Source organism: Glandiceps talaboti, chromosome 8 (assembly GCF_964340395.1).
Source record: "Glandiceps talaboti chromosome 8, keGlaTala1.1, whole genome shotgun sequence".
NCBI lineage: Eukaryota > Metazoa > Hemichordata > Enteropneusta > Spengelidae > Glandiceps > Glandiceps talaboti.
In genome coordinates this window covers 16,620,436-16,645,413 of record NC_135556.1, presented here as the reverse complement: position 1 = coordinate 16,645,413, position 24,978 = coordinate 16,620,436, and the positions used below count along the sequence as shown (strand labels likewise).

At 35.6% G+C, this 24,978-nt stretch overlaps 1 protein-coding gene across 1 annotated transcript; it reads left to right on the top strand.

The window, feature by feature from the left end:
* Nucleotides 1–1,959: 1,959 nt before the first annotated feature.
* LOC144439534 (N-alpha-acetyltransferase 15, NatA auxiliary subunit-like) lies at nucleotides 1,960–24,613 on the top strand. The gene is made up of 18 exons (XM_078128839.1): nucleotides 1,960–2,098; nucleotides 3,577–3,661; nucleotides 4,472–4,665; nucleotides 6,015–6,083; nucleotides 6,891–7,025; nucleotides 7,711–7,858; nucleotides 8,697–8,912; nucleotides 10,943–11,122; nucleotides 11,828–12,009; nucleotides 12,505–12,657; nucleotides 13,010–13,138; nucleotides 13,714–13,863; nucleotides 14,645–14,893; nucleotides 15,091–15,199; nucleotides 15,380–15,478; nucleotides 16,135–16,278; nucleotides 17,556–17,653; nucleotides 18,096–24,613. Exons 1-18 carry the CDS (start codon nucleotides 2,042–2,044, stop codon nucleotides 18,294–18,296), a joined length of 2,598 nt encoding a protein of 865 aa, XP_077984965.1. The 5' UTR covers nucleotides 1,960–2,041; the 3' UTR covers nucleotides 18,297–24,613.
* The last annotated feature ends 365 nt before the right edge of the window (nucleotides 24,614–24,978 follow it).

The following is a 24,978-nucleotide window of genomic DNA, read 5'->3' as shown; positions in this document are numbered from 1 at the left end:
TCTACTAAAGCTAGCAAAGAACATTACATTTAATTTTCATCTGTATAATTTTGGCTGCTTGTTTGATTGATTGACTCTCTGTATGAATACATGCACCATATATGCATGTATCATATATGTATGTATGTATGTATGTATGTATGTATGTATGTGTATGTGTGTGTGTATGTATGTATGTATGTATGTATGTATGTATGTATGTATGTATCATGTATGTATGTATGTATGTATGTATGTATGTGTGTGTGTGTATGTATGTATGGTATGTGTGTGTGTATGTGTGTGTGTGTGTGTGTGTGTATGTGTGTGTATGCATGCATGTATATTATATGTATGTGTCTGCATGTGTGTATATATATTTGTGTGTGTGTCTGTCTATGCCTTATCACTGAGATCTGTTGACGTCTTTCTGGTTACTCAAAATTTTTATTCCATCCTTTAAACAGTCTGAGGAGGAATTAATATTCAGCCTTGATGTCCCAAAATTAACTTTTACAACAAGTTAATTAATCTCTTACACTTTGCTGCTTTGATTTACTGGCCTTTCTAAATGATTGTTATTGGAACCAGGGAAAGATTAAACAGAAGAATGGTTTGCTAAAGTTACTTGTCATCGGAATTGTCATAAGCTGTCCACTCAGGATAAAGTTCAAAAACGTACTTTTGTTCATGTGGGATTATTTAATTTATCCCCACTGAACCCACACACCTGTGGAATGACCAAAAACCACGCGTTTAATAAACAGAGATCAATTTTTTGCCCTTTGTCAATTCGAGATAGTTATATATCTTCAGAACTTGACAAAATGATAATCTAGGGCCTAATATGGTGGTGAATAAATCATTATGAAGAACTCTTCATGTCAAGTCAGGCGAATTCGGGTGTACAATCTAGACATACCCTACATGCTATAAATTATTATGTAATGTAAAGAGGGGGTCGGTGGGGCATGCAACTAAGCCGACATTTGAGTTTGAACAAGCAGCAAAGCTATAATCAGATTTTAAACCTTACCTGATGACAGACATGTATGTATGTATGTATGCATGTATGTATGTATGTACAAATGTTGTATGTGTATATGTATAGTTGTACTTTACTTCCTTTAGTTGTACTTTACTTCCATGTTATTACATGTGTACAGTATTCCAAACGCAGCATACAATGTAACACTTACCAATGCGTCTAGATCTGGAGGCCTCCTAAGTTTTACCAGTAACACCAAACTCTGGTACATGTCTAGCTAGATCACAGAGTCTTTCAAATATACATAAAACATAAGTATGGCAACATATTACGTACGTAAACTTAATTTTTACTGACACCTTTACTGACGCCGTGTAAATTATTGGCAAAACGTATCAACCAACGAACATACAGTGGCTGAACTTGGGGCTATCAATGTCTCGGTGACAAGTATTTCAACTCTATTTCACGTATATTCCCCAAATAAAAATTGAAAAAGCAGAGACATCCCAATTTCGATCAAAAGCTTGTGGAGTGGAATCTTCCCTTGTCGTCCAAACAGTATTATTTCAGGTTTGATTGAGTCCGTCGGGTGTCTTCGGATCTGACGCTAGCTGACGCTATCTGACGCTGAATCTGACGCTCAATATGACGCTAGCTGAATCTGAATCTGAATCTGACGCCAACTTTATACTCGTCTTCTTCTCGACAGGAAGTACTGTCAGACATCTGTTCGTACTTCTTTACTCCCCAGGCTTGTTCGAAACAAGTTAATTCTTGTTAATGAATAATTTAAAAATGAAATAGGTGTAAAGATTATAAAGATTTTTTGTGTACTAAAATATAAAAGCTTAGCTTGATTTAATTCAATATTACAATTAACCGTTGTTTGAAATAGATGGTACAGGAAGTAAAAATATTTTTTGAACGAGGGAAGAAATTGAGGGCGACACGCATGCGCTTCACGTTGAAGCCATCTTGAATTTTTCAACCACGCGGTGTGTGGATTGGAAAGAGGAATTTCAGTAATTTCATAGATTTTGCGAATAATTTCAGCAGTGTATATGGTACGTCATGCCTTCGTCGCAACCTCTGCCTCCGAAGGAAAACACCCTATTCAAGCGAATACTGGTAGGTAATTAGAAACTTGCGCCCGCGAGAGTCTAAAGAGTGATTCAGAAATTTGAGAGAAAACATGCATGACATGAGCAGTTTTGCACAAGCATGACACACATGACTGTAAAGTGCCGAAAGGAAGGCCATTTGACGTCTGTTGCTTGTAATTTTGATATTTTTGCTAGAAATTTGATCAGGTTTTGCAGATGACACGAAACCATAAAATGGGTTGATAAAATTGGTGAGGAGTTTGCAGGAAATTCCAACTCGAGAACTTGGAGGTGAATATTTGATGTCAGATCGCAAATTCACATTACATTGACAATCAATCTTCGACATCATAAATGCCAATCATTTGATGTGAAGTAAAACCAGGTTCCTTTAAAAAAAGAAGAAGTTTTGTTCAAATCTATTTGTAGGAACTAATAAAACATGACTTGAATTTTAGCATAGAATTTCCATGTGAATACATATAACATGTCATTTCCACTGACAGTGATGCTGTCTTCCGGATTTAATTTATTAACAATGATATAATCATGATTAGGAAAAGATTTTTGTTTGTAAAGTTAAAATATAAGTAATATCATACTGTCTTCACAGTGCAAAATTATTTACATTGAGAAAGAGAAAAAATAATTATTCAAATTTAGTATTTATGCCATTAAAATGAATATGATTGCACATAATTTTCACTGCCACATGTACAACATACAAAGTCACTATATTATAAATATTGCACATTGCAAGAATGAGTTGCACTGGTAGAATTTTGCGAAGGTACATGAAAATACATGTACAGTTTATGATGCTTCTCCTTGAATAGAAACATTGCAGATATACATGTATGTAAGGTTCTCCCACTACTAAGTTTGATGTAACAGCTACTCTCTCTGTTAATCAGATTACAGAATAGGAAAGCCCCCTCCCCCATGAAAAGTATAGTGTTGTTTGAAATTTGCTTAACAAAAAACATGTAAATTAAATAAGTTATAGTGTGAAATGCCCTACAAAGGCCTGAAAATTTCTCTAAATGGGTCAGAAAATGATGCTATTGTGGACAGTGTGTGGTTTGATTGCATATTGCTGAGGATCCTGTTGCTGTCATAGTAGGAACCTAGTTATTATATGTCGACTAATGCCTATTACCTTAACTTTCACTGGAACTAGGTTTTAGACCTAACCTGTCGGTGGTATTGTGTGATGCCTAATAAATTCATGGTGGTACTGAGTAATAATTCAGAAGGTCATTAAATTGCAAATCAGATCCCCTACACAGATCGTGATGCACAGTTGTAAGAACAACTTGAAGGTGGGAAATGAATTTTAAGAGTTGCACTTTGGAGCAGGAGCATGGCAATGAGAACAGTCTTTTTTTTTGGGGGGGGGGGGGGGGAATGTATAGATAATTGTATATACAAAGTTAGGTTTGTAAATTTGAATGCAAAAATTGTCTTCCCTTCACTAGAGTTCAACCTTTCTTTTGTCAACAGAAATGTTATGAACAAAAACAGTACAAAAATGGATTGAAGTTTGCTAAGCAAATTCTTTCTAACCCAAAGTATGGTGAGCATGGAGGTAAGTAGTTTGATTTTGTATTTAGAAGGTGTGAATGTCATGAATATAACTGAATATGATAATTGTAAAGACAAAAGACTATATATTCTTTGGCCACTAGAGACAGCTGTTGAGAATTAGCTTGAAGACTTGCTATTATATCCATGGTAGTTCAGTAACTTTGTCCTCCTTTGAAGAATCATCATTTCCAAACATTTCATGGTGAAGTTTGTGTCATTTACAACCAGGCCAAATAGTTCGGTTTATTTCTTTAATGATGGAAAATTTGTAGGATCTGAGAAATGGTGTATTGGATGAGAAATTGTAAGGGACTGGTGATATATTCTGAAAAGTCAATAAACTACTCAGTAACTGTGCTTGTCCGTAAAACATAAAAATATACGACATTCATATTATTCATGCTTATTTTTATATGCCTACATAAAACAAAGAGTCACATTTATTTTCGATATCACTTGAATATCTGAACAAGTCCAAATAAATGCTGGAAGTATACATTGTATTTTAGAAACAATAGATGGAAGGCATTTAACTTGTTTTCAGTTTTTCTTGATTTGATATGCCACACATCCCAGTTACTAACTGTGTAGTCATTTTCAAAAAGAAAATTTGCACAATGGCTTTAGATTTGAAAAAAAAAAAAATGATTCCAAGAAGTGCTCATGGGACACCAATCATATGGTGGCAGACAAAAGCAAAGATAAAGCCAAGAAATTCCTGTGCTAAGATTGACATCAAAGTAACTGATCTGACATTTAATTTGAAGAGATACAAGATTAACACTTTTACAATGTACATTGTGTATTACAGAGACTTTGGCTATGAAAGGTTTAACCTTGAATTGCCTAGGGAGGAAAGATGATGCATATGAACATGTCAGAAGAGGTCTGCGTAATGATTTACAAAGTCATGTCTGTTGGCATGTCTACGGCTTACTACAGCGGTCTGATAGGAAATATGATGAAGCTATCAAGTGCTATCGGAATGCGCTTAAATGGGATAAGGTAAAATAGTGTTTGGTACAGTACTTATAAATTCCTCTCTGTTATCCTTACACCAAATGGGATAAGGTAAAATTACATTTGCAAGATATGTATACGCTGTATGTTTTATTACAAAATGCTTCTCTGTCATCAATACACCAACTGCAGAAGTATGCATAGATGTCACTGGATTGTTGGCGGTCTGTTTTCATTGGTGTATCAAGTGTCACACAATTTTTGTTGCCAATGATATTACCGTTTGCGTTATCAACTGATAGTCATTAACTTACTCATGTTGTGGTATAGGACTGTCACTATAGTAGTAGTGTGTGTTAATCAATATTTGAAGTGTTTGATGTGTTGAGTGATATAACCTTGGTTGCGGTCAGTGATGTACAAACTAATGTAGTTCGTGACACACAAACTTTTTTTTTAGTAATTTACTAACTCATCATGTGATACAGGTACTGTTACTATAGTAGTGTATCTGTTACAGTCAGTATTTGAAGTGTTTGATGTTTGATGTATCTATACTAATGATGTACTGAGTGACATAACATCTGTTGCACCCAATGATGTACACAAGTAATGACAGTTGTGATACACCAAATGTTTTTCAGTGATATACTTTTACTGTAGTGGTACATGTTATTTGTCTCGTACAGTCAGTATTTAATAGAATTTAACAGGTTGATTGGTGTATCAAATGTTGCATCTACGTAACATCTGTTGCAGTCAATAATGGATAAAGTGTTGGTGTATCACAAACTGCAAGTCGTTGATATACATTTGTAATCAATGTTGCTGTTGGTGGTGTATCTGTGACAAAACTAGTATTGGGGTTTAGTTGAGTGGTGTACTTACACAACATCTGTTGCAGTCAATGCTGCAGAAACTGTTGGTGTCGGTGCATCACCGACTGTAAGTCGTTTATGTACTGTCGCTGGTGGACTAATGTATCTTTTACAATCAGTATTAGAATTAGGTTGATTGGTGTATCAAATGTTGCAGTCAATATTGTAAAAACCATGTTGATGTAGGTGTTGGTGTTATGCAAACTGTTGGTTGGAATGAGATGTCTACATATAGAGGTTTGAAAGCAGTGTTAATAAGGGTATTGGCCACTGTCACTGTAACACCAACATTAGCCTGAAGTGCTGCAGCAACATTGTCATGGCCTGACAATTCTTGTCACCAACTATTTTAATTGCCGAATGCACTATTGTTAGAGACACAGTCAAACACAGACTGAGTTTATAATGAAATTGATGTATTTAAAGACACAAAATATGAGCTCTGTGTTATGATATGCATGATTTTTGTTTTATAATATGTATCAAAATGTTCCCATTTTATGTTGTATTTTTCAGGAAAATATTCAAATTTTGCGAGATTTATCATTGTTACAAATTCAAATGAGAGATTTAGAAGGATACAGGGTAAGTATATTAACAGGTATTAACACCATGCAGTTTTATATCGATGCCAACAACAATTTGTGCAACATGCACAACAGTTAAAGGCCCAGTCTGATTAAGATTGAAATATAAATGTGAAAAACTATTGTCTGACCAAGATATAGAAAGAGTTGGTCTACAACAAAATGATTGTGAGTACTGGGTAATCCTTATAGCTCCATTGATAAGATAACCTGGAACTGAAACCGTGGCCTTTACTGTTGTACTTCATGTTTCCTGTTAGCCCTTTGACTTTCGTATATGCCAAGTCCAAGATGTGCATAGTGAATAAGACGTGGGTAATACTGTGTATAGTGTGAATGCATGGATTTTGCTGTAAAGTTACTGTAAACCTGACATTTTCGCTACAGACTTATTTTCACTTATTTTACTAGAAACAAAACTGCAAACATAAGTAGTGACTAAAATGTTCTCTTGTACATGAGCATAATATACCAGTCTGATAATTAGTGAAAATTAGTCTTTGAGAACTAGCTGAACACTCTGAAATTGCTAAATTTCCCAGTTGTGAAAATATCGAGGTTTACAGTATTTTAGCTTAGGGAGCTGAAATAATTTTTGCACCAAAATAAATCACAATGAAAATGGAAAAACAGTTTTCTGTTGCAAGTTAAATAAAATTTGATCTTAAGGTAAAGAATGAATCCTATGTAATCTTTACTGCAACACTGAGAGGAAGCATAAATGGAAGAAAGAGGGGTTAGACATTGGTCTGAATCATAAATACTTAATATGAAACAATAAATTTATCACGCACTTTGTTTACAGGATACAAGATTTCAGTTGTTACAACTGAGGCCAGCACAGAGGGTATCATGGATTGGCTATGCTATGGCTTTTGATTTACTCAAAGAATATGACATGGCAATCAGAGTGCTTGAAGAGTACAGAAAAACACAAACAGTAAGTTAACTTATTGTATCCCTATTTTAAGGCTGCCAAAAAATAATGTTCTTAGAGATATTGATAAGGTCATTCTAATGGTGTGATTTTTTGGCCAACATGTAAGTGTAAGGCAATATTTCGTTGTAAGAAGAAGGTCCATGCACTTACTGTAAGACCTATTATATTCAAGGCCATGAGATGTGGAGGGTGATTTAACCGTACATATTAAAGTAGCTCCAAATCGTACGTGCTGCTCTGTGCTCAACTTCAGACCCCTATGTTTATAACTGATACAACCCATGAAAAAAACACAGTATCTTTGCTTGAATGAAGTGAGTCAAGAAAAGCCTTCATGTAAAGACAAAATTACCTCGTAGATAAACACAACAGTACCACTGATACAAAAACAACAGCAAGTGCCTTTGATGTAGGTTGATACAATGCTTGTATCAGTTTGTTTATATTGTTGACGCAATGTTATTAAGTGTAGTGCTGTATCAGTAAACATAGTATTGGGATCTGGGTGCCTGTGGTGTTTGTGTTTTGACAAGTTACTAGCACTTATTACATTGTATATCTTTGCATGAACCTTGTCTCATTCCTGCTTACCACAAGCAAGCAAACACACCCATATTTTTTTTCATAAGTTGTATTAGAATTGCAGCATAGATGTCATCAGCAAGTTGTTGGTTATTCATTTCAGCCTAAGCCATATGACTACGAACACAGTGAAATGCTACTGTACCAGAATGAAGTGATGAGGGAGGCAAGACAGTACCAAGAAGCCTTGGACCATCTGTACAAGTATGAAGACCAGATTTGTGATAAGCTGGCTTTCAAAGATATTGCTGGTAAGTTTGATTCTCAAACTTCAAGGAAGTTGACTTATCATATACACATCATGGAGTTCTCCCCAGAAAATAATAATAGCTGGGGGAAATTTATGTCTGTTTTTAAATGTTGTTTTCTAGATAGCACAGGGAGGCAATGTTTTTTGAAGACACAGGGGAGAACCTAGTCTCAGTTACCCAAACTCTCACTGCTGGGGACACTACTGTGAGACCAGCCAAACAAGAGTCGAGGGAAATTTAATCACAAGTCTTTTATATTTGATCTGTCTCCCAGAACAGAGTACTCTTGGGAGTACTTTATGTCAACATTGCTTGCTGAACAATCCAGGTTCCTTTGTGACAGGTTTACATGTGTGAAGTGACAGATACATCTTAATTACAAAGAACGGATCTTGTAAGCACATTTTGTTCATGATTTGGAAGAAATGTACTGCATCAGTTGTGGTGCAGAAGACTTGGGATTAAACCTTCATTGTATTATTCAATGATACTACAATCACTGTATGGAAAAAATATTGTGATACTAGTACGTGCCATAATTTCCTGACACTTACCACAACTTTAGAATGATGAAAAGGAATTTAGTATAGAGAGATGTACTTTTTTAAAATCATTTTTATAATAACTTACATTTACAAGTGTTTGTAGGCTTGAAGTCAAGGGTCAAGGGACAGGGTCAAGGGTCAAAGTCTTACAGGGAAGATTGACCAAGAACTCCAAGACAAATAACATTACAGTACCAAATATCAACCCTGATGTGCTCATGAGGTTGTTAATGAGCACGTTTGCAAAATTCAACATGTCACATTTCATTTTTTTGCCTTTTTTATACTTTCAGCTGAATTGAGTTTGAAACTGAATAAACTGAAGGAGGCAGAATTACTGTACTATGATTTGATAGCAAGGAATCCAGAAAATCATGGTTATTATAAACTACTGGAGCAGGCAGTGCTGCCACAAAATGATGTAGAAAGATTAGACTTGTATACCAAGATACGAGCATTGTACCCTCGTGCCGAAGCACCGAAAAGACTTCCACTTAACTTTGTCAAAGGTATGGTGTTATATGTAGTCTTGTATGATGTAAACAGATTTAGTACTAAACAAGAAAGACAAGTTTCAATTAGGTGGCATGTTGTTGTTATTGTTGTTGTTGTTTGGCATTCCTCGTTCATGAAATGTATCATTTTATATGTGTGCACACTATACAGGCACTGATAACATGTGTGTACATGACATGTTACATTCTATCTCACTGTGAACACAAATATTAACAGTTTTGTGTTTGAATCTTCCTTGTTTCATCCAACAGTGATGTCAGGGCTCGAAATTCGGTTTTTTTCTTGGTAGCCCAGGTGGGCTACCATCATTTAAATTTGGTAGCCCGAGAGCAGTGACTGGTAGCCCATATGCATACATTCCTACATTAATGGTGTTTGTGTATATATGTAACTATATGATGTATTGAATTCAATGATTGATTGAATAACTTGAGAGGTCACGTTAACGCGTTATGTGTGTGTATTTCACGCCATATTTGACATTGGGGATGCCATTTTTTGCCATGTAGTCGCAGTTCGTACTAGTATCTATTAGCTAAATCTCTTGGTGCAGTGAGACCTGTAAAATTTGAATATAATTCAACGTATGGAAAACGTATAAACAGTTTCATAAGCCCCATGGCTATTTCCTGACGTGGAGACTACATCTTGGGTAGTTTAGAAACTGTGTGCTGTTATCATTATCTATCCACGTGATTGGTTACTTATTAACAGACGGGTTAGACAGGTTTTGTATCAATACATGACGGCCATTACGGCAAAGCCCCTTCCATTCATGGGCGAAGAGATAATCAAACAGAGTCTAAGACCACATCGGCAAACAGTCCATGCTGAAAACTTCACTCAGATAAATTCAAACCATCACGTCACCATTTCATTCAACTTTCTTTTGAGCTTTGCTACTACTACTAGATCAAATGCATTACGTGAATTTTACCATTCACCACTGCATGCTCTCTGTGGTTGCGTGAGCGTGGTTTACACACGGAATGTTTTAGGCATCGTTCAAGAATAAACGAATCTGTAGGACAGGTGTATACCAAGTTAACAGTTCTCATCAGCAGCATAAGATTTTATCAAACACCATTACAACTGTGTCCCTGTCAAGTTGAAAGTTAAAGCTGTCATTCACGTGATGGAATTTAGTTATTGCAGTGCTGTACCGAAAGTGTACTGCACTCCGACTCTGAGAAGAGCCGAAAGGGCCTGGGCCGGAGATCATATTTCCAGAGAGTGATTACCATGGAAAATTGAAAGTACAGAAAGATAACATTAAATCGCTATACAGAATATTGTTGCATATAAATGTTTTGTTGTGACGTTTTGGAAGTACAAGCCGTGTATACGATGTACGGAAGAATGACGTGTACAGTGTACATGTAATTCGTGTACATTTGATATACATGTAGTGTGGATGCAAATTTGGAAAAGACGCACTGATTTTGACGCTAATTTTGGCGAGAACACGTCACACAGGACTGCGACCTCGGAGGCCCCGGCCCGGGAAGGCGTCGGAGTCAGGCTGTCACAGTTTCATTCAAAACTTAGTAGCCCAACTGGGCTACCACTCACATTATTTGGTAGCCCAGAGACAAACATTGGTAGTCTGTGGACGCGGGACTACCGCGAATTTCGAGCCCTGGATGTTGATTTGTGTTCACAGTGAGATAAAATGTATTCAGTTTCTATGCTTGTGCACTATCAGTGTCTGTATTTTGTTTTATGTAATTTGTAACAAAAAGAGTTGTGTAAGATGTAAAAATATCATACATATCTCAGTAATTAGTCTGCTACTAGAAGTCTAAATAAAAGTGTCTTAGTTGTCAAGTTAATATCCCAGACATTTGAAATTCTTTCTCTAACACACCTTAGAAGAGTTTAAAAGACAGTTGTCGCAATGGTTTATCATTCAAGCTTGTCAAATCTGTGTTGGTAGCAACTGGCAACTAAATAACTGTGGTCCAAATCTGTATTTATCATGATTATTATCTGACTGACCTTGAAATCTTTTTTTCCCCACCAGGTGATACATTTGAAAGTCTAATAGATGAATATCTCAGGAGAACACTTCATAAAGGGGTACCTCCACTCTTTATCAATCTCAAGTCTCTTTACGCAGACAAAGAGAAAGTCCAGATAATTGAGAAGATAGTACTAGGATATTTAGACTCACTAGAAAAGTACAGTACATTTAGTCCAGCAGGTAAGTTAAAGTGAATCAGTTTCTACAGTGTATTTGTACATGTGTCTGTAGTCATACGAATTCTTTTAGAAACTAATGATATGTGGGTGATGTCACATTAGTTATGACGTCACCCTGTTGTCTTTGTTCAGTGCAGTGTTGGTATTTTATGTTACATGTGTTTATTTTGTGGTATATTCTTTGTGTTGTTAGTGAAGGTTTTCTGTACAGAGTAAGGTGATAATATTGTAATAAAACTATTTTGAATTAGAATATGTAATGATGTACATGTAAGTTTAGTTCAAGAAATTGTTCGTGTTTTAGGTAACTTGTTCATAAAAACTAGTTGAAATTCATTGCATCGTCAGTCATATTCAAGCTCAACCCAGTGAAGTTTATTGTTGTGTATGTGCGCGCGCGTGTGTGCATGTGTGTGCATGCGTGCATATGTGTGAGAGTGCATGTGTGTGTGTGTGTGTGTGTGTGTGTGTGTGTGTGTGTGTGTGTGTGTATGTGTGTGTGTGTGTTTATGATTATAACACAAATAAATACTGGATGTCTCAACAAAACCCAACTCAAAGTTTTTCCAAAGGTCTGACTAGTTTTTGATTAGTGATGAGATGTGTGCACTCAAATTTCTCAATTGTTGATTAAAAGTACTAGTTTTAACGAAATACTTTGTCAGAAGTATGAACAGTGGTGATGTGTTGTTCTTTAATTCATTAGATGCAGAGAATCCAGATATTGAGAAGGAAGCACCCACTGCATACTTGTGGACTCTGTTTTACCTAGCACAGCATTATGACCACCTTAGACAAACAGAGAAGGCACTTAAGTACACAGAGATTGCATTGGAACACACACCAACTCTTATAGAATTGTTTGTTGTCAAAGGTAAAATATATAAGGTAGGTCAGATTGTAGTCTATCTTTTACATCTGTGGATCTACTTTTCTTGGTGAAATTTACTCAGATGTGAATGGCTAGTCCAGCATTGTAGCCATTCTACTACTGTTACATTTTATGGGTAATGTCAAACTTACAATGGTAAATACATTTGAATATTCTCCCAGGAGAGGGTATTGTCACCTCTGCCTCTGTTTTAGTATATTTTTCATGTTCATGTTCAGATACAATCTTAGTCCATATGACTACTTTGCACTAGAATGAAGAAATATAGGGTTGGTAGGCTCATGGGACACATTGAATTATGTACAGCTGTTCTAAAAGCAGGTTGACAGGTTTTGAATTGAGATTTTACACCCACAGGTATAATCACTCTGAATGAGTAATCCATTGGTCATAAGATGATCACATGATATGGAGGAGTACACATTTGACATGGGATTTCAGGGGTTGTGCAGCATTTAGAGAAACTTCAAATGTCATATTTGTATTTACAGCATGGTGGAGATGTACAACAAGCTGTGGAATGGCTTGATGAAGCCCAGTCAGAGGACACTGCCGACAGGTATATCAACTCCAAATGTGCAAAGTACATGCTTCGTGCCAATCTCACCAAACAAGCTGAAGAGATGTGTGCAAAGTTTACTAGGGTAAGAGTATAGATCAAAAGTAGAAATTTATCAACTCTGGTGCTCACATTTGTTGTAGCCATGAAAATGATCATGTTTATTTTTAAGTGTTTTTTGTGTGAAGATATCAACGATCCAAAGACAGATTTGTTTTGCCACTTTTCATGTCAAGATGCCATATTATGATGTTGGCTTGGTCCTCTCAAAAATAATTTTGTTTTACATCATGCTAAAAGAGATTGAAAGAACACTTGAGCCTTTTACTTATTTGCATAAAAATTAAAGTGTGACCAGGGCTTGTATGTTCAGTTGTCATGTGATTGGAGATTATGTGCTGTCTGCTTTCATTCCTTATTTTATTGTCTTCTTTCAGGAAGGGGTATCAGCCATGGAAAACCTCAATGAAATGCAGTGCATGTGGTTTCAAATAGAATGTGCTGCCGCATATCAACGTCTTGGCAAATATGGGGATGCACTGAAGAAATGTATTGAAATTGATAGGGTATGTGATCCTATACATAGCTTGAACAACTTAATAACTGGTATGATAACTTTAACACATTGTTTTCATACAGCCTTCAGTGATTGGCTGAGACAGTGTCACATTGTCTGGACTAAACCTATAGTAATTTCAATTTGCATACAGAGGGCACTATTCGTTGTCTATCTACCATAGGACACTATTACAGTAGCACTGGAGTCCCATTGATGATTTGCTTTGACTCTGGAAAAAATATATACATGACCATTAACCATTTCTGATATGTCATTATCTTAAAATTTATGTTGTGTTACACAGTCATCTTACTGCCACTTGTAGGTAAGAGTCTCGACTCAAAGTGGTGATTTTAGAACTTTAATATGGTTAATTTTAGCACCCTGTTGCTAGTCTGATGAAGGGGAAATGATTCTGTGGCTGATGTTTTCAAAATCCGTATTACTGATACCAAATCTATATTTATATAATAAGTGTATTGTGCACAGTTATTAGCTGAATGTTTGGGTTTTTGTCTTTTTTAAAAATAGATGTTCTGGTTATTTTACCATGCTGATGTAGCCTTTTCATTTCAATTTCAGCATTTTTCTGAGATTATTGAAGACCAGTTTGATTTTCACACATACTGTATGCGCAAGATGACACTTCGTGCCTATGTAGGACTTTTGAGATTGGAAGACATAATACGTTACCACCCCTTCTATTTTCAAGCTGCTCAAATTGCAATAGAGGTGAGAAAATGTGGACCAATTGAGGTCTAACGAAACTTTCATGGCAGACAATTAGATAGTATTCCCCAATATTTTCTTTCAGCCAAGGAAAATTTTAGACAAGTAGTGACAAAACCCTTGAGTCACGAGTATTTTCCAGCTGAATGAAGACAGAATATTGAGGAATAATATGGTTATACTTCGTCAAGCGTAATTTATGAAAAATCAGGAAAACTAATGTTGATCTGGAATGTTTTGTCTCATGTTTCAGGCACAGCAGAACCAATGACTTAGACACAAGTTTATCATGACATAGAACAAACTGGGTATAAAAGCTCATATTTTTGTTTGAATGAGTTCAACTTGGCATATTTGTGGCATAATTCATGTTGCTCATTGGTTTGTCCTCTAAGTACAGACAAAATAGTTTGTTGTGTGTCAAAATCATAAAAGATTTTGTTTTCAGTTGTTTCTACTTAAGGGATAGAGGCACAAGAAATTCTTGACCTTTACAAGAAATTGGTGTGTGTCAGTCTCAGTGACACATTGAATTTGGCTTTGAGGTTACATGGGTCATCACATTGTAAGGGATAGGGGAACTCCACATTTTTGATGTGACACAGGATAGTGTGTGTGGGTGTGGTCCATAATGACATGTAGTAGTATTAACTCGTGACTTTTTAGAAAACCATGTGTGTTATTTTTTGAACAAGTTATATTTAAAGAGTCTACATAGCTCTTTCTCCGAGATCACCCAACTAGTCTACGTTTTTATCATGAAGTATCTGTTCCTTTATTTCAGGTGTACGTTCAACTTCATGATCACCCAGTCACAGACTCTGACAAAACAGAAGAAATTGACACTGAAAACCTCACTCCCAAAGAACTTAAAAAGTTGAAAAGTAAACAGAGGAGAGCTGAGAGAAGGAAAGCAGAAGAAAAAAGGAAAGAGGAAGAGAAAGCAGCCGAGTCAAAACAACAGAAAAATAAACATGATTCAGAGTTAGATGGTCCGAAGGAAGAAGAATTGATCCCTGAAAAATTAGAAAGAGTGAGTGCAGTTTTATTACTACACATATTATTGCACAAGGGTATCTGTGTCAAACCCAAATGTACATTTTTTGGTGCAAAACAGTCGAATGTAAATTTAGGTAAGAGACAAAAGTTACCAAAAAAATGCACTTATTTTTGACAAGAATTCATACAGGTTGATAGAAAATATTTACAATTTTAACATTTCTTTTACAGATTGATGACCCTCTTGAACAGGCAATATATTTCTTGAAGCCATTACAGAACTTTGCACCTCAGGAGATAGAAACACATCTCTTAGCTTTTGATATCTATTCAAGGAAAGGTGAGTAACATCAAAACTGACCTCTCTGATAAACAGTGCCCTCTGGTGGTACTATTTTGACTTACGACGTCCATGTCTATGAACACTCCCATAACTGTCCTGACTTCGAAACACCTACAGAAGTTTTCCCAAAACTGGTAACATTGCATTTTAAATATTAGAAATGTTTTGTTTTCACAGGTAAATTATTGTTAATGTTACAATCGATCAAGAGAGCTCACTCCATAGAGTCAGGCAACCCACGTCTCCACTATTGTATATGCCAACTAGCAAGAAGAGGTAGGTCATTGTATTCAATTCTGTCTTGTGTGTCTACTAATAGTAGGAATTGTTGAAACTCTTCCACACAGAAGGTGTCAGTGGTTGGATATGCCATCAGACCTGGTGAAAATTTAACTTTGTTATTGTTACATGTGCCTATCTATCTATCTATCTATCTATCTATCTATCTATCTATCTATCTATCTATCTATCTATCTATCTATCTATCTATCTATCTATCTATCTATCAAGAGAGTTCACTCTATAGAGTCAGACAACCCAGTTTCAACTGTATCCACAAGCAATTCTGTCTTTGTAGGATTTGTTCAGTGCTATTGGCTATGCTGTACAAAGGGCTGTGGTGCTGCTATGGATCTGTGTGTGTGAGAGGGGTGGGGTGGTGGCGATGGTGGTAAGTGGTGGTACTGCGGTGTTCCAGGTTTTACCACTGTTGAAGTCATCTTTATGTAATCTTTGGATCTTAGTACTTATGCTATTTGTAGGTTGGTTGCCAAGGCAACCACTTAATTTTGGTATTAACAGTGCTGTGTGTCTTTGTGACTTTGGTATTAACAGTGCTGTGTGTCTTTGTGACTTTGGTATTAACAATGCTGTGTGTCTTTGTGACTTTGGTATTAACAGTGCTGTGTGTCTTTGTGACTTTGGTATTACAGGTGAAAAGCAAAGTGGTCTTCCAGAAGCTGTATCCACAGTAGTACAGCAAGAGTTGAAGAGATTATTAGGTGATACAGATATGAGGCAATTTAATGAGGAATTTATTACAAGTAATCCTAGATCATTAACCCATATAATAGCAGGTAAGCAGTCAATGATACATTGCTGTTGTATTACGTATGCAATATGAATCTGATAGCAAGTACAGTAAGCAGTCAATGATACATTGCTGTTGTATTACGTATCAATGCAATATGAATCTGATAGCAAGTACAGTAAGCAGTCAATGATACATTGCTGTTGTATTACGTATCAATGCAATATGAATCTGATAGCAAGTACAGTAAGCAGTCAATGATACATTACTCTTGTATTACATATCAATGCAATATGAATCTGATAGCAAGTATAGTAAGCAGTCAGTGATACATGGCTCTTGTATTACATATCAATGCAATATGAATCTGATAGCAAGTACAGTAAGCAGTCAATGATACATTGCTGTTGTATTACGTATCAATGCAATATGAATCTGATAGCAAGTACAGTAAGCAGTCAGTGATACATTACTCTTGTATTACATATCAATGCAATATGAATCTGATAGCAAGTACAGTAAGCAGTCAGTGATACATGGCTCTTGTATTACATATCAATGCAATATGAATCTGATAGCAAGTATAGCAAGAAGTCAATGATACATGGCTCTTGTATTACATATCAATGCAATATGAATCTGATAGCAAGTATAGTAAGCAGTCAATGATACATTGCTGTTGTATTACGTATGCAATATGAATCTGATAGCAAGTACAGTAAGCAGTCAATGATACATTGCTGTTGTATTACGTATCAATGCAATATGAATCTGATAGCAAGTACAGTAAGCAGTCAGTGATACATTGCTCTTGTATTGCGTATCAATGCAATATGAATCTGGTTACAACTTTAATACATAATTAATAGTTTTATCTTAGAATGATTGAGCATGGTGGATGGACTTATGGAGTGCTATGCAAGAGATACATGTATCTTCATTAATATACTGCCTATTTCCTCATACATGTGGCAATAGGTATGCATGTGTCAAGTACAACATGTGACTGGTCTTGCCAAGGTGATGTTGCAGTCTACTGAGAGCTGTCTCTAATATGCTGTTAGGTTTTCTAGTTTAGGACATGTATCTTCACCATAGTTTCTACTAGATAACAATTATATACTGTGAATGTAATTTTGCCACTAACCTTGCCCTAGCTTATTTTAGCTGAGAATCAACGTTGTTCCAAAATACGTCAGCGTGATATTGGAAAGAAAGATAGTTTAGGTATTCTTTCATACAATGATATAGCCAGAAAGGCAGCATTATCAATTACGATATGATCTGAAATGTTATAATGTTCATATTGTTTTCTTCTTGCAGCTGCTAAAGGGTTGTATGTATTAGAGCCATCTCTTACAGAAAAGGTTACAGAATTAATAACTAATCTTGGAGATGATTTACAAGATAGGACATTAGAGGTAAGAGCTGTCACATTTTGCCAGTTTTCTGGCTTGGCATTTGTCAACGTTTTTTTCTAAGGTTTTCAAACCTCTGTAACAGATGAGGGGATGTGTGGCAAGACTTGCATATATATTTCTTTTAATTTTGTTCAGAAACCCTTGTAAAATGAGTGAGGATTTCAGGCAGATTTTACCGACTTGCTACCTCTATCAAAAACACATAGAACATAGGTTTGCATGGATGCACATATGCTGTTTTTTTGTTGAGACTCCTGTTTCTTTCATTCTTCAGGTTCTTCTTTATAGATACATGTAGATTTCAGTTTGAATGTTGGGCTGTCGTAATTATAGTTTTGACTTCCACATTGCTAACAATGTAAATTTCACTTTTGAGAGTAAATTTTTGATATGGAAAGATCACCAAGTGTTGTAATCACCTTTTACAACTTTTGCCTTTCAGAATTGTACAGAAGTATTAAACTTTCTATGTGACACAGTGAAAGTAGAGTCAGCTGCAGAGGAGTACCAGAGAAAATGCCACGAGTTGTTCCCATATGCCACAGCATTCATGCCCACCCAGAAAGACGGACCTAAGGAAGACGAGAAGATACAACAGCAGACTACACCACAAACACCACAAGCCAATTCCATCTCATCATAGTAACAGTCTAGAGAATGACTAGAATGTGCCTATAGTATACTACTAAAATATTACCATGGTAACTAGTGATTACCAAGGCTTGTCGGGTCATGACCTTCACACTTGATGGGTTGATGCTTTCCTCCCAAGTTGAACAGAAATACGCTAAACCTGGCTAGTTAAAAGTTTGCTAATTATGTGTGTCTGAAATCAAGTCAAAACCAGTTTGTGTTCAGACAATTGCCTTTACATGTAAAGTGACGCAAGCAGAGTTTATAAGCTAGTTCACTCAGATGGAAATATGTACGCAAAACCAATTCATGTAAACTACTTTTGTACACAGCTTCATGTGCATTAAAAAATGTCACCTGTCTCTTAGTTTTGATGGCTTGTAATAGCGTGTTTTCTTGACATTTTATTTTAGTACATGCATACGTAATATATGTCATCAAATTGGTCGTGTATTATACCTGATTACCAGGTTTCAGTTCTGCCAAATGCTTAAAATAGAATACTACAATGTAGTAAGTACCCTTTGATATGCATAAAAAAAGTAACCTTTAAAAACTGTTCAACTTATAAACTCAGCTTGTGTCCCTTTGAGTTAACATACCTGAATAGTACTGATTGTATATTGAATTGTAAATATACAAATAATTGTGTGTGTGGCATTTTAAAAGACACAGGGGGGACAGAGTATAAAATGCAAGGCTAGAAATCTCACAAATCAGAAGTACAGGATCCATAGGTACCCTCTGGAAAGTCCTGGAATTTCAAAAAAATCTAATTTACTCCTCAAAAGTCATCAGAAATGAAATTTATGAAAAGATCAACTATAAAGGTAGATATTCATGTTGTCTACCAACTAAACATTGTGGTATAACAAGTCAAAGTTTACAACTACTGTACACTTTTGATGTGAAACAATCATGGCTGTTTATTATAAGTCTACCTGTGTGACTGGAAACTGAAAATCATGGTTTGCTGACAAAGGTTAACACAAGTTGATTGTTGTCTAAGGTTTACTCTGTTAGTCTATGCTTTACATAGGAAACTGAAAATCATGAAATCATGGTTGGCTGACAGTAGTTAATACCAGTTAATTATGGTTAGCTAAGGTTTACTATGTTAATCCACACTTTTTACAGGAAACTCAATATATATGTACAATGTAACATTAACACAATGTGATGTGAGTTTACATAAAGTCATGCTTGGTTAACATTGGTTAGTAATGAGTGACTAACATTAACACGATGTGATGCAAGTTTACAGAAGTCATACTTGGTTAGTAATGGTTAGAAGTGAGTAACCAACATTAACACAGTGTGATATAAGTTAACAGAAAATCATGCTTAGTTAACATTGGTTAGCAATGAGTAACCAACATTAACCTTATGTGATGTGAGTTTACAGAAAGTCATGCCTGGTTAATACTGGTTAGCAATGAGTAACCAACAGTGTGGTATAAGTTAACAGAAAATTATGCTTGGTTAATATTGGTTTGCAATGAGTAACTAACATTAACATTATGTGATGAGAGTCTACAGAAAGTCATGCTTGGTTAATACTGGTTAGCAGTGAGTAACTAACATTAACACAGTGTGATATAAGTTAACAGAAAATCATGCTTGGTCAGCAAATAAAGATTTAGATTGAAAGGCAAATCAGTCATGTTCTGATGTGCAATATTCAAGATTACATAACGTATGCACTAAACATTTGAAGTGTTTCTTTTTTGCAAATCCTAAATTTTCTGTAACTTAACATTGTGTGTGCCTCCGAAATAAGTCGTAAAGAAACTTTTGCTATTACTTTGTTCAAGGAAAGTTCAACCCATTCTCAGTTAAGATCAAGAAAGAAAATTGGGAGTCACCATGTATGTTTTCAAATAGAGGTCGAAAGAGCCATTTTAGAATTCAAAATGGTTGCCAAATACTAAGTTACATGTAACTATGGGAAAATAAAAGATTGTCGGTTTGTTTGAAAATAAGATGGCAACCTCCGTAATTTCTTTATGTCAAAATGACCAGGATCAAGCTTCCATATGGCAAAGTTTGGGAAGATTTTGGTGACTGAGAAATTGGTCTCCAAGGCACATTCTTCGTGGTCAAGATGATATAGACAGTAATTATACATTATGTTAACGTTTATGCCATTTTTGTGTGTGCATTTTTGTAGAACCTACAATTGACATATTTTTTGTCCAATGCCCCTGTGGTAGTTTCCCATTTCACAAAGAAATGTTTCTGTACTCACGTATGCTTAGAGGGAAAAAGAACTTTTCTAATAAAATAAAGACCCTTAAGAAGCCAAGACAAGCGTTACTTATTTACAAAATATCAGAATGTGTATTTTATACTTGCATCTTTTACTAACTTACTTTATATGTCTAACGTGTCAAGATTGCTAAAGCCAGCTAACATACTCTTATCAATGTTGTTGCTAAGGTTTAGGATCCCAGGTAACAGGATGATCTGGTCAAAGTTGCATAGCTTTCCTTAGCAAGTACTAAAAGTTTGGTAGGGAACTTCGGTAAAATACATGGGAATCCGGGTTAGATTTCACCTACTTCTTGCTCTTAAATTTGCACTAGCTATGACTGGGTATTATTTTTTCAACAATATATTCACTGAAAATTGTCAAAATACCAATAATTAGACATTGTACATGGCAATTAGAGGTCTGTTTTATATATTAGTACTAGTATAAGTAAGTTGAAATCGTGATTCTTCAGGGACACTGATTTTTGATGCAGACCGGCAAATCAATTTTATTGGATATATTGTAACATACTACGTACACAGCTACATAATATGTGTACCCACAGGTGATTCAATACTGTGCAGGGTGTGGGATGCTATGGGTAAATCATGTGTATCAAAACAGTTTTTAAAAAATGTACCAGTTGCAGCTAGTGCAGTTTTAACAAAATCACCGCTACTTCCTGCATTACATGTATTGTAGCTTATCCATCTTTTCAAATGTGGCATTCATGTTTTGTGATGTCATTGAAAATTTCTCTGATTTATCATCACTCCTGCTCAAATGACTAGCCTGTTATGATGCTAGCGATATTCCTTATACCATGCTTGTAACTATGAGAAGAGATAAACGGAATACTACTAGTGCTGTAGACAAGCTATTTAATGATAGTATATACCAGGTAGTTCATCTAATGTTCCTTGTTGCTTCTGAAATTATACACCAATGTCACATTGTTAACAACAACAACAACAACAACAACAACAACAAAATGAAATGGGATGGGGGGTTCATGAGTGATTTGAAATAAAAACTTGTACACTGAGGGAATAATTGATCTAAGATATAGAGAGACAAAGGTTGCTCCTGCATAGACCTTATCATATTAGTAGTGGATATTTACTCGCTGTATGACATGTACGTTAAGAATAGTCAAGCTAGACTCTCACCGTATGCACAGACATTTGCTGGCCATAGTTGCACGCTGCTGTCAATTTCACTCATTGATTACTCAGTTTCAATACACAAAGTGACTTGGTACTAGAGAACATGCCCATATTTTTGAAATTATACACTCTAGAATTTTTGCCCATTTTGCTCTTTGAGCACAAGATAATTAGTCTGAAAGTTATATCTCAAATTTAGAGAATCAATTTAATAGCCAGATGTAAAAGTAACCATCTGATCACAAATAAGATATTTCACCTTCAAAATAAAAAGTCCATACCACATGAATTATTATCCCAACATGATGTACTCTTTTCATGTATATATATATATTTCAAGTTTGAAACATTTTTTTTTTGTATAACTTACAAAAAATAGTATAGAAAACCTCAAAGATAGGATAAGTAGAAAGTCTGTTGAAATAGCATCACAAAGTACATAACAGGAATGTACCTATTTTTTTGTGGTGGGCAACGAACAACTGCAAAAGTATATGTCTGGTGATTACAAAGTGCTCTTTTCTGTGGAGTGCTTAGCCAATGAGTACAACTTAAAGTTATGGTGCTATTGTGTTGAGAATGGCCAAAGTCGGTGAATACAGTGTGACTGTTATATAGGAAGGATCTGTTTGCAGACACGTACATTAAACTTCCAATACTGTTAGTCTTTCATATAAAGATCACACTAAGGGTCATATATCCTGCCTAAATGCACCAACCAAGTGTTACCACACTTACTAGACTTTTGCCGCCTTCTCAACTTGCAGTTATAGAAAAGTGTCAGACATTTTCTCTCTGTACATCCACTCTTGAGCCTTGTGAAACATTTTTGGGTTGGGGGAGGGTGGAGGAATGTTGTGTGGTGCATGGGCCGTTAGCTTTAACTTGCTGTAGTAGACATTTTCAGAATGTATGTATAAACTTTACATGTTGATACTGTACTTTGTGTTTTGCATTGATTCTTCATGGACTTTGTTTTCACGCACAACATTGTATTTATCTGATCACAAGCTCCCTTCAAATCATAATTATAAATTGATCTCAATCTGATATGATTTCTCTGTACGTGTACTGATAATTCCCTCCTGATTTTGGTTTCAGTTCATAATCTTTATGCAATTTCTATGGAAAGTTGGTGCTCTGGTTGATTATATTATATATAGATCAGTTTCTGTTTCTGTATTGTGTAACATCGGTCAATAGTATCGCTGGTCAAAATCCATCAATGATATGGAAAAATTGGGGATGTGGACACCATGTCACTTACAAGGCACCGCTCCATTACAATTATGTTTGATGTCAGCCAATGGCATAAATCATGTAACTTGACACAACTCCAGTCGTGCTAGCCTAAATCTCCTTGATAGCATTGTCACGCCATTTTTTATATTTTGCATTTATAACATGAAGTCACACAAAAGTTACACTTCTCATGTTCAGGAGACAATTTGAATCAATTGTACTTTGCTTTCAAATGAGAAACATTGATTCTGAATGGTCTTGTTTGAAGTCCATTGAGGCATGCCTAGTTTATTGGTCCTTTTTCTAAACAAATAGAGTATGATGTAAGCCTTCATAGCAGACTTGTTAGTTGACCTGGCAAGTGTTTACTCCACTCAGCGTGTGAACTCAGTATTTGTCATGGATAACGTATGGAAGCTGATTGGTTTAAGTAAGTCACGCGACGACTTACGTCAAATTAGCCAGATGTGACAATACATACTGACCATATACAGAAGTTAGATTGGACCTTTGTACAAATTACCTAACAGGTGTTGTCAAATTTATCCCATAGTTAACGGTTGCAGACATAAAGGTGTAGCCGAATATACTGAAATTGATAATATCGAGTTTACAAGCAGAGTGGTGGGAATACTTGCCAGGTGGACCTGCCAGCCTACAATAGAGGCTGTGTATTACTTACAGTAAAACTAATGTCTTCATACTTAAACAGCTTTCTTATAACTTTGAACAGATGTTAAAATCAAGACTATTGGGTCAACAATTTCTTTTCTTGAAGCAGCATATCTTGTAGAAACAACTTGAAACAAGACCAGCTTGGACAATATTTATTAAATATAGGAGACCACAAGATAGATTCGATTGTACCATGCATAACCCTAGTTGTAGACACTTGAACAGAAATTACAAACTTTGTATTCTTGCCATCGCATGTCATGGCAATCTCCTATGTCATTGGTTAACTCAACTAAAAGTATTAAACTAAGGAAAGGAGTATATAAACACTAGTATAGTAATGAGTTTAGAGGGAGGGGAAAAACTGACACGGGTCAACTTCAGGATTTTGATTCAAGTCATTTTTTGAGGTCATTAACTAAAGCTGTGTGTATGGGTTAATTATTTAGGCACATTGGGACAACTGTAAAAAAAATGTTGAATTGTAAAATGCATTTGCTTTTCGTAGTGGGGGGGGGGGGGGATTTTCCAACTAAGTTTAATTTTATTTCTAATCGTAAAAATTATTTTGCTATGTCACATATTGTCATGACTGAAGAGTTTGTATAGAAAGTGATTTTCACTCTTTTTCCATGACAGGCCTTAGAACTATAGTTGTGAACTTAAAAACAGATACATTGTAGACGTCATGGAAAAAGTTAATCACATAGTTCTTTATACATTTGCTTTTTTAAAGAGATGCATGAAATGCAGTTAAAATATGGGAAGAGACTCAGTAATGAAGAAGTCATCCCATAGAGTATATTCTTGCAGCTGGGGAAGCTTTTCTCAAAACACACTCATTTTTGTTTAAATTTCTACTTTGTGTTTTCCTGTGTATACTTTTTTCTAGTCTTTGTAGGAGCCATGCCACCATTGTTTTTAGGAATCCAATCTTTAGTCATTTAATTTATAGATTTCAATGTCATGTTGGATTGTATGCTAAGAAAATAAAATCATCATTTTTTGTACAGATTGTAATTTTGTTCTTTGTTCATTGTATTGCTATAATATTCAGCCATGGTAATTGGTGTATGTTTGTTTGTTTGTGTATGTCTCCAAGGTCATGTTAGAGTTTTGGGACACATATTGGAAGGTAAACCTCAGAACAGTCACAAATATCAACATGTTGTACACTAATGTTAATCGTCATCTCCAAGGTCCTGTTTTTTGACACATAATGGAAGTTAAACCTCAGAATGGTCACAAAATTGTTGCACACTAACCTTGACCTTCATCTCCAAGGTCACATGTTAATTTTGTCACAGGATAGAGGTTAAACCTCAGAATGGTCACTAAAATGGACATGTTGTACA

Bases quoted from the DNA above. Each gene is read 5' to 3' on its own strand.
- LOC144439534 (XM_078128839.1), top strand. From the start codon at position 2,042: ATGCCTTCGTCGCAACCTCTGCCTCCGAAGGAAAACACCCTATTCAAG. The intron at 6,084-6,890 runs GTAAGTATATTA...CTTTGTTTACAG, and splicing joins GAGATTTAGAAGGATACAGG to GATACAAGATTTCAGTTGTT. The intron at 13,864-14,644 runs GTGAGAAAATGT...CCTTTATTTCAG, and splicing joins CTGCTCAAATTGCAATAGAG to GTGTACGTTCAACTTCATGA.